This window comes from Crocodylus porosus, unplaced genomic scaffold, assembly GCF_001723895.1.
Source record: "Crocodylus porosus isolate Cpor-Errol unplaced genomic scaffold, CroPor_comp1, whole genome shotgun sequence".
NCBI lineage: Eukaryota > Metazoa > Chordata > Crocodylia > Crocodylidae > Crocodylus > Crocodylus porosus.
Window position 1 is genome coordinate 6018561 of NW_017728917.1, and position 11160 is coordinate 6029720.

The 11160-nt window shown below is 42.4% G+C and overlaps 1 protein-coding gene across 2 annotated transcripts in view; it reads right to left on the minus strand.

The window, feature by feature from the left end:
* CNTN6 (contactin 6) overlaps positions 1 to 11160 on the minus strand; it is a 218048-nt gene that overhangs the window by 121793 nt on the left and 85095 nt on the right. For both annotated transcript variants that reach the window (XM_019536617.1, XM_019536616.1), the window contains exon 3: positions 7209 to 7335. In XM_019536617.1, coding sequence (XP_019392162.1) covers positions 7209 to 7335 — 127 coding nt within the window. The remainder of the gene's footprint in view (positions 1 to 7208; positions 7336 to 11160) is intronic.

Genomic DNA, 11160 nt, shown 5'->3' on the forward strand with positions numbered 1-11160 from the left:
GATCAACCCCCTGCTGCAGGTCTGGGATTTGCACTTCATGAGGCACCTGAGCCAGGGCAGTCTGTGATAGATCTGGCATGCGGGGCTGGTCTCTGGGCCTGACCCAGCCTGTGGACCAGCCGCATGACAATCGTGCCTGATACGTTTGACACCCCTGTTATAGATTATATTCTTGTTCATGATTATGGAAACAAAACAGGACTGGGGCCTTGGTTTGAAACCACTGAGGTCATTTCTGTTTTAAACAATCTCACAGACCACTGTCCTCACTTTGTTTTGCTTTCTGTATTGCAAAGGAAAAGAGGGTTTTCTTTTGCACATTTTACAAACAAATGCAAACAATAGGAACAGAGATGTGGATGGTGAGTCTTCTGCTTCCATTAAAAAAAATCAATTTGATCAATTTGAACAACACTAGCCATTCCTTTTGATCATTAAACTTGCATGGTTACTCTGTGCAGATCCAGGACATCATCACCTTTTCAAATGAGACGTGCATAGAATCAACATCTCCCCAAGATGGAATGGACCCTACAAAGCATTTTACCACCAAAATCAGGTTAATCAAATACTACAGTGGTCCTTTATTGGTGCTTTTATAAGTGGTTAAAAATGTACCCGAAGCAACTGATCTGACTGGCAGTCAAAGGAGGATGAAATTGTTTCCTCAATTGGAAAACGTTAAAGAAAGTATTTCCAGTGTGCTGCTTACAACCGGAAAACTCCCTGATAAGTACGTGAGAAGCATTACCGTACCAGGGCTTATGGAAATCAAGATTGCTACAAGGAACCAAAGAGCACAGATCACCATTACTCTTAACCTTCCTAACTCATGGTGAGACATGGCCATTTTTGTGGCTTTGTCCCAGCACAAAGAGCCCATTTCACAGGCATTTTGTGTTGGTCCCATCCCTTGGTGCTGATTGGTGGAGAAGCCCTGCCCCCCAGCACTGATTGATGGAGAGGCCCCAGGAGGAAGGAGGGATGATGGGGCAGTCCCCATCTCCACCACTGGCTGCCCTTCATCCAGACCCTCAGTGCTGAGTGGTGGAGAGGCCCAGAAGGGAGGGTGGAAGAGAGGAGGGGCTCCCTCCATCTTGTCTGCTGCCTCTTCTGTGCCACCCCACCATGTGGCACCTTTCTCTCCTGGGTGGGCTGTGATCCCTCTTGGGAAAGGAAGAGTTGATTTAAAAAAAACCCAACCTTTTAAATTAATTTTTTTGCAGATTTTGAGCAACACTGGATTTCCCTCCTCCCCCCACCCATGGGTGAAATCCGTGAAATTGTGATTTAGGTAGGTCCCTAATCATTATGCAAAGTAAGAACAAATCCCCACCAGACTTTATCTGTTACTATAGTCTTCTTTTATTTTCCATTTCAGAATTGTTTCCAAAATAAGCAAGCTGCAATCAAAGCCTCAGGAGACATCAGAATCATCCTGACATAACAAAAGCATAACAAGTGAGACAAATTAACCTGTCAAGCAGAGTGTCCTCTTCACCTTTTCCCATTTCTTGCTCATAATGTCAAAGAACCTGAATCTTGCAGTAAGTACAACACACATTCCATAGTCACTTGGTCAAGTGGGACATCGTTTTATGGTTGGTCGGGTCAGAAGGGACCTGAGTAGATCATCTAGTCTGACCCCCTGCCATGGCAGGAAAGAGTACTGGGGTCAAACGATTCAACATAATTTTGTTGCATAAAGTAGTCATTCCCTACTCCTCTCAAATGCCTCTGTGATGACATTTGCATCAGGAGCCATGACAGTGTTGGGCATTTCTAATACCCTCACTAGAACACATTGAACCCGTAATCAGTAACATCATCCATCTGGAGAATCATCACTAATTATAAGGCACACTAACTTATTAAACAGATACCCAGCTGATATTACATTGGGAATTCAGTCATATGACAAGGCCAGAGCCTCAGTTTTAATAAACCGTATCAAATTACACCAGCTGATCATGTGGCCAGATATATCTGGCAATCAAAGCAGAATATGTTTGTAAGAACATCCATCGGAACCATAGTATCTGCTTCAAAAAGAGTAAATTCAACAATCGTCATCATTGAAGTTCTATGTTTGTTGTACATTTCATGTATTCTGTCGGAAAATCTCCTGCACAGCTCTTCAAAGACCGTCTTTTCTGTGATCAGTTGTACAATGTTGGCCTAGTAACCAGGTGAGTTAAGGCTTGGGATAATAGTAAAAAGGTAGCATCTAGTAACCAGAAGAGAGAGGAAAAGGGGTACACAAATGATATTTACTCCTATTTGACTTTAATGTGATGTGATATGTTCTAACATCTAAGATTGTATCCAACAGATATGAGGACATTTGTCTGATTTCATTGCTTTTAGTCAACCTATAGGTGGCAAAGGGAATTATTTAGTTATAGTAGCTGGGGAACAACATTTTAGTCAACAGGCACGCAATATAAAGGACTCAGCCATTGCTCAAGGGCAGCTTTTCCATAGTATGAGTAAGACGTGCAAAATATATTTTTGCAATTCACTGAATATAATAATGAGTACTTCTCCATCTAAGGGGACAGGCTAAGTCCCATCAACTTTATCTATATGCAGTTTTGTCTAGCATGTGAACATATATGTGTGTAAACACCCCCCCCCCACACACACACAGAGTGAATAATATTGAATAACAGTTAAATTACAAGAAGTCATAATGTGCTTACTTATAGATGCTTTCTAATTAGAAAATGAGGTTAAATGCATGGATTAAATTATTCATTTGAAATAAAAATACTGAAGTGCAAAGAATTAGATATGTAGATTGAAAGGCATTGCCATATTTTCTCTTGTGCCAATATTAAAAAAAGCTCAGGATAATTATTAGCCCAATCATTACTAGAGAGAACTCAAGTATACATTAAAAACAAATAACATTGAAAGTTAATTCAACTGTATAGTCACATTGTTTTACTAACAAAGACACAGTAAGTAAAATTACATTTCTGTCCCTTTTTGTTTTCATTGTAATCAGATCAGCATTCCTTTCTTTCCAACACAATATGGACTTTAGTATCTCATTTTTTACAAATTCCCTGTGCCCATTTCAGTACTATAATTTTTGTGGTGTGGTTGTTAAATATTATGGGTTTTTGAAATGAAGTTGCAAAAAAATTATTACTACAGTCAACAGGCTTTTTAAAAAATATAATGAAATTCTTATAAAAAGACCTTTAGGAAGCAATAAACTTTTTATTTTATTTTAATATCAGCATATTTCTTTATGTAAACATGGGCTAGATGGCAAAGCATCGTGGGTATAACTTTATTCTTGTCGTGCTTCTGTATTTATGAATCAAAGACAAACCTCAGAGTAGTCAATTTTAACTCCTCACTCAACAAAGGATGTTACTACAATTTCATATTGTGGCTGATTTATTGACTTCCTGCTTTATCGGCCACTGTGCTGCTTGTTCCCTCCACAATATGCCATGTACTGCCACCCATGGAGTTGGAACATCAGATAAAGCTGGAGAGGAGATTAAATTGATGGGCTGAGGAAATGCTTTGAAGTTTTTAAGGTTCTTGGGATGTTGCAAATGCTATTTGGAAATGAGTATGAAGGAAAGTAGCTGGCATTACCTAGCTAGCTGGAAGTGGGTTAGTAGGTGGTGTGGGGAAACAAATGCAATGTTTTTGGGTAATAGATGGCCAGATGCTGACTACAGGCATGGTGGGATTGAGGACAAGCAAAACTTTGTCTAAGGAGGGGAGACTACAATTGCACAAAATGAGGAGAAAAAATAAATGCTGCTTCATAAATAAAGCACTTTGCAAGAGACATAACTGTGATACAGATGCATTTAAGATGCAGAGAAGCCAAGTTCTGGCTCTATTGTGGCAGCCTTTCAGTGAAATCTTCACTTTGCAATTTAAAGAAAACAAACGGAACAAAATCCCAAACTTATTAGGTAACATTCAATTTCCTTTCGTATCTTCCATAGGCAATTTCGTGTTCTTTAACAAAACTACTGGTTTAGCCCTGTGTTCCGGTACAGTTATAGCATCCCTTTCTAAACATAAAGGTTCTCCTCTCATTGGGCATTTTTTACATGCTGTGGGATGCAGCACTGGGCAATTTAATTAGCAGGCTGCGCTAATTAAAAGTGCCTGTGCATCACCTGTGTCAGCATCACTGCATTTTCCCATGCTGAAAAAATGGCGGCGGCGTCATTTCCAACGAGTTTTATTTCAAAGTGCACCACTGCCATTTTTTCAACGTGGAGATGCGCAGCAATGCTGATACACGTGACATGTGGTGTGTCAATTTTCGTGCTCTAGCAGACTTGATTGATCAAGTCGTCATCTGTGCTCCAGCAGACTCAAGTAATGAAACCTGCTCCGACATACTGGATTTCCAGTGCATCGGAGCAGGCTCTGTGCACGTGTATAGGAGCCCATTAAACTCAAGTTCTACAGCCTTGAAGGAACAGGCTGTTTCAAATGATCACGCCATGGTTATTGAAAAAAACCCCAATGTGACAGACCTAGATTTTATTAAGTGAACCTGTAGGGTGTGTCATAAGCTAGATGTTAAGCCTGTGCTAGTAGGTAGCTATTCGATCCGACTTTGGATCTGGCCTCTTCAGATGCCAGTGATCCAAACCGGAGCTCCAGACCAGGTTCCCGCTTTGATCTGGCCAAAGCAGCTCTGAAGCTTCGGAGAGCTGGCCATAGGGTATAATGGGGAATCAATTAAATATCTATAACTTCGTTGTTTTTTATCTGATTTGGATGAAACTTGCAGGTGGTAGCCTCTGCTGAGAGCATGAAGCCTGCCGAGTTTCAAGAAGATTGGTGCAGGGGCTTGGGGGGAACTGCACCCCAAATTCTTGAAAGCAAAACTCATGTCACATCTATGTATTACAGCACAGGGGGGTCAAAACTGCAGATAACGTAGCCCCTGGTGAGGCCACAAAGCCTGCCAAGTTTCAAGAAGATTGGTGCAGGAGTTTGGGGGGACTGCACCTCAAGCTGCTGACAACACACACAGGGTCATCTATGTCACTGAGTTTTGCGTAAGGTGCAGTGGGCTAAAAACTGCAGGGGTGGTGGCCCCTACTCAGGCCACACAGCCTGCCAGCTGTCAAGGAGATAAGTACAGGGTTTTGGGGGAAACTGCCCCTCGAGCTGCAGACAAGCAAAACTCAAACCCTTGGGTGACACTGCGTGTGTTAAGGTGCAGCAGGGTGAAAGCTGCAGACCTGCTAGCCCCTGCTGTGGCCACGAAGCTTGCCAGCTGTCGAGGAGATCAGTGCAGGGGGGTCCTGGGGCCCTGCACCTCTAGGTGCTGACGGGCAAAACTCGTGACATGGGTGCTTGTGCAACTGTGTCTGTCTTGAGGCACGGGGGAGGTAGCGGACTACAGCAGGCCTGGCTGCTAAGCTACTGTGTAACCAATTATGATTCACCCAGGGATCAGCTCAATACACAGTACCTAGCTACTACATAATGAGTTAATGAGCATGGATTAACACCTACAAAACCACGGACTAAGGGGAGGAAATAATCAATACAGACAATCAACTGCCCCAAGACAGACAGACAGACAGTTGCACAAACACCCATGTTCAGAAGTTTTGTCTGTCAGCAGCTAGACGTGCAGGCCCCAGAACCCCCTGGCACCGATCTCCTCCACAGCTGGCAGGTGTTGTGGCCTCAGCAAGGGCGACCACCCCTGCAGCTTTCACCCTGCTGCAACGTCACACTCGCAGTGCCACCCATGGCACAAGTTTTGCTTGTCAGCAACCAGAGGTGCAGGGCCCCAAAAGCCGGACTACCCCAGCACCTACCTTCTTGACAGCTGGCAGGCTTTGTGGCCTCAGCAGGAGCCACCAACCCTGCAGTTTTTCAGCCCACTGCACCTTAACACACACAGGGTCATCGATGTCATGAGTTTTGCCTGTCAGCAGCTTGAGGTGTAGTTCCTCCTAAATGCCTGCACTGATCTTCTTGAAACTTGCCAGGCTTTGTGGCCTCACCACAGGCTACCGCCCCTCCAGTTTTCACCCCCCCCCCCTTGTGGTGTAATACATAGATATGACAGAGTTTGGCTTTCAAGAATTTGGGGTGCAGTTTCCCCTGAGCCCCTGCACCGATCTTCTTGAACCTTGGTGGGCTTCATGCTTTCAGCTGATTACCCCTAGAAGATTCATCTGAATCAGACAGAAAGCAACAAGGTTATAGATATTTCATTGATTTCCCCATTATACCCCATGGCCAGATCTCTGTAGTGGCTCCGAAGCGCTTCGGAAGCTCTGAACCACTTTGGAAAGCCTAATGAAGTCAGCACTTCGATCCAGACATGCTGCTTCAGATGCTGAAGTGTCTGAAGCTTCTCCGGATCCGAAGCATGGTCCTAAGCCTCACCAAGCCCTACTAAATACCAGAGCTATGCCTAATATTAGAGCTATTTCTCTAAATACATACATAGAACTATATAAATTTGTATGTAGAATGTGAGAATTTGGCAATTGGGGGGGGTGCTGTTTGCTTTCGCGCTGTTAGCAGGTATGGTGACAGAAAATTTTTGCAAATCCTTGCAGAGCCAAGACTATATCCATTTGCAATGTTCACAACTGTACTGTGAATTTTGAGGTACCCTTTTAGGTTTATAATTTTTTTTTCACTGAAGGAAGTGTTCATGGATATGTTTTCTTTATGCTAATGCTTATGACATTATGCCACTGAAAACTATTCTTTAGCAGAAATGAAAATAATTGCGTAAAACCATTATATTTAATTTTTCCCACCGTTTCCCCTCTTTTTGTGCAACTATCTAAACACCTCTGGGGTGAACAACTTCACTCAGCAAAGCCAACAGATAGGGTCTTAATCAGGTACTATGTGATCTGTTATTCCCTTATTGCCCAACTGTGGTCTCACACATTTTTGTTACTAATAATTTTTAAAAAAGCAGTTTCTTAAATTAGTTCATATTGTCATTGTCATGCATCTTTTCTTAATATTACTGCTCTAAAGACACAATTATGTGCACGTCAAGTTTTATCTCACAGTTCCATTGTACAATGTGTACTCACATTAGTATTTACATGCACAGGTAATGTCAGGCCTACGCGCAAGCACTTAGCAGTACACTGAGTATATTACTAAGCTTTGATCAAAAAGAGTTGGAAACAAGTGAAACAGAGCACTTGCAAAGATGATTTCACCTGTAGTATGGCAATGGGTATCCTTTAGCCGTACAATTCAGCAGTATTTCTGGATCCGCTGAACCCATCGAATAAGTAATATCGTATGGCTCCTGGGTAAAAATGGGACCGTGCAGAGTATCTTCCTCTGTGAAAGAAGCAATAAGTTCAAATTAGACTTTTAATATGTATCCTATAAAGAACTGTAACTTCAGTGTTTTTGTCTCCGTTCAAAATCTACTCCCAATATAGTACTTTGCAGGAAATGAGCCTGCAGGCATTTAACTGTAAGGAAGCAAACATTTCAACTCTGAGTCACTGTAAAACCTCACTTCCAGGGTCTGGCCAGAATGACAATGGAGTGTGGCTTGTTTGCATGCCTGCTACATTAAAAAAAAAAAAAAGTGCATTTGATGCCCCTCTCCTCTCCACCTTAAAATTGGGTTTACAAACCCTTAACGGAAGCAGAATAGAACAAGGTGATGACATTTTGTTTTCAACGTCACCGTGGTAGTCCCTCTGGTTTTTTAATACACGTACATTCACCGTATTCTGGACAGGTAGGGAAATGGTGTTACCCACTTAAAACTATGGGGAACTGAAGTACAGCAGAAAAGGCAAGTAGGTTGGCAACAATAAATTCCTGTGCCTAAAGGGCAGGTGTCTAGATCCAGAAATGGAACGGATAAACCTCATTAATGTACCCTGTACCTTAAATGGGGAGAGTTGGCTTCTCAGGACTGTCACAGTGAGCAGGGGAATGCCTAACCAGCCCTGGAGAAACGTTAAAGAGGGCAGCATGTCTAAAACTACTCCGATACGTATGTTAAACCATCTAGATCGTGGCACCTAGGCTGTCCATTTGTGTACAGTGCGGTAAAAATCCTGAAAACCCTATTTTATCAATGGTGGCAGCAGTTTTGTAATGTTTAGAGCATTTGGGAAGTAAAGATCTCGCTTCGGTTGCCACCTCTGGCTAATCCTCTGGAGTCGGCCCTAATCCTCAGGAGAGTGCTAAACCATGGACAGGTACAACAGGAAGGCAACAGGACACCTACAAATGAAGCACCCGGGCCACTGGAGCTTTGCTGGTGGAAAAAGGAATACAAGATTCACAGGGCCAGACAGAGAAGGAGCAAAAGGGCAAGTGGCTGGACCAGTCCTGTCCTCAGAGTGGAAATCCTGGGTTATGGTCCTTGAACAGTTATGAACCAATAAGTTCTTCAGATTTCAACTTTATTCCCTTCAAATTTCTTGTAAGGTTCACAACTAATAGCCAAAACGTGGTAGAGCGGGGCTGTTCTTTGAAAGGATTTTCATTTGCAAGAAGACACCTTGCATCTCCTGCACTCCTGGCTGTGTCTTCGGTTTTTTGAATTTTCCTTATGCGACCCTGTGATTTAATTATTGATAATTAATGATATATTGAGAGATGGGCTGGGTTATATTGAGTGAATACTATAGATTGTCACATAGTATATTTACTAAACTTTCAGTTAACTATAGTTTATTTCTTGTCCTATATTCCTGTGTTTGTCCTGTGGTGTTGAACAGCTTTTTGTTCTGCTCTAACTGTGATGATTTACTTTCATTGTTTCTTTTGTCAAAATATAATATAATAGTGGCTACCAACCTTTTCAATGGAAGGTTATATTTAAATTCCAGTTGCCTTGTTAGAAACTCTCCCAAGCTTAAACACAAATACTTCCCATGTATTTTTCTGTGAAAGTCTGCCCTTGAATAAATCCTGCCCCCTCTACTAGTAATTACATTCCTTCTATGCTTCCAGAATTACACAAAAAAATCACAGAACTCAACCTATCTTTAAGTATATTTTTATGAGTTGCACTTGGGAGGAGTCGTCTTCATGAGAGGAGGAGTTGAATTTGGAATAATAGTCGGGAAAGATTGATTTGTTTTGTACTACAATTGCTGTTTGGGAAGACGCGTCTCATTTTTAAGAGTACTTTCTGTTATAAAGAAAATAGCATGGACATATATACATTAGTTACACTAGAAAGATAAAATACGCCCAGCAAGTTTAGGATATAAAGCTAGAGCTATACAATAATTCAGGCCACTAAAACAGCTGAGATGAGCTAGTGGTTTGAAGGTAAAGCATTAAACGTGCCTGAACATTATACAAGATGTTATAAGTGACATAACAGACCATAAAATGCAGTAAATCATGTTTAAAAATATCATTTTCAATAACTTTTTCATTCTGTTGAACTTTGCAAGCTCTACATGGACTCGAATGAGCCTTCAAATATCTGCTGACTTCTCCATCACTTGTGGACATCAGTGAAGTCTCCCAGAAAATATAAAGCAAAACCAGTATCAGAGTTCAAGAAATAGCAAGATAAATACGCAGCTAAATATAAACTTTCGTATTACCTCATCCTTGGGATTCAGTGAGCCTATCCATGAACCTAAAGAAACTGTGCACTTGCATGCTTTTCTAGATCAAGGCATAAGTTCGTGTGTGTGTGTGTGTGTGTGTGTGTGTGTGTGTGTGTGTGTGAATCTATATATGAAACCACTCTACAAATATATTAGGACATCAGGTCATCAACCAGATATTTATATAACATATACTATGTTATAATATATATAAATAACCAAATATTTATATATCTTATAAATAATATATTTGTAGAGTGGTCATCAAAATAGTTGGAAACCAGGTCATCAACGAGGACCCTGTTCTACTAAAAGCATTGCAAACACAAAACAAAAATATGGCCCGTTCCCTGAAGAACTCAAAAGAGATTTATATTTTTGCCAATATGGAAGTAGGGCTCTCAGTAGGGCTTTCAATGATTGATTTATTTGTTTTCGGTGCCTTCTGCTTCGGCCTTATTAAAACTGCAGAGTCTCCATATTGTACAACAATATTTCAAAGCCCTAGTAATTGAGGCCTTGATGAATCAAGGCTTCTGGGAAAGGAAGGAAATCAAAATAGGGGCATTTGGAGAACCTGCAAAGGAAGAGAGGGAGAAAGGAGTGGCTCGGAGGTATATTACTTTTCCTCTCTGTCCTGTGAAACTCTCTCCACACATCAATGTGTCATGAGGCAAGAGACTGGAAAGAAGAAGCTTTCTGGCAAGTCGAAGTGCCAAGTTATTTTGTTAAGTCCTGGGAGGTGGAGAAAAAACCACTGATGGGGACAACAGGAAGGCAACAGAAAGCAGTGCAGCCATGGAGATGGGGAGCTGCATAAAAGCAAGAGGCAGAGATCATAGAATCATAGAAGCAGGGTCGGAAGGGACCTTATAGATCTTCAAGTCCGCCCCCCTGCCAGGGCAGGAGAAAAAACAAAACAAAACAAAAACTGGGCTTAAATGATCTCAGCTAGGTTGGCATCAAGCATCCTCTTAAAGACCCCCAGGGTAGGAGCCAGCACCACTTCCCTTGGAAGTTGGTTCCAGATCCAAGCCGCCCTAACTGTGAAGTAGTTCTTAAGGATGTCTACTCTAAACCTCCTCTCCAACAACTTGTGGCCGTTATTCCTTGTTATGCCGGGGCGCTAGGGGAAACAGTGTCTCTCCCAAACCCTTCTGGTCCCCTGTCACAGAGCACTCAGGTGCCCTGAGCCTGAAAGCAGAAATGGCTCAAGAGAGATGCCTAGTGGTGAGAAGGGGGAGGCTCAACTGCCAGTCACCAGGGCAGCACAGGTGCTGGTTGCTAGGGGAACCAAGGGGATCAGCTGACAGGAAGGGGCAGGGCTTGGCCCTTTCTTAAGCCCAAGCATGAGGCCAGGAGGGCAGTTCCCCTCCAGTGGCCAAGGAGGGGGGAGCTCAGCCAGTGCAGAGAGAAAGGAGAAGATAGACTGCAGGAGCATCACCTGGCTGCCGCTATGAGTTGGAGTATTTTCCTGGTAGGGATAGAACGTGGTTTTGACCGGATGGTTTAGAGTTTATTTTGTAGCCCAGGGGCTTGAGTTTTCTGTTTGTAGTTTTATAAGACCGGA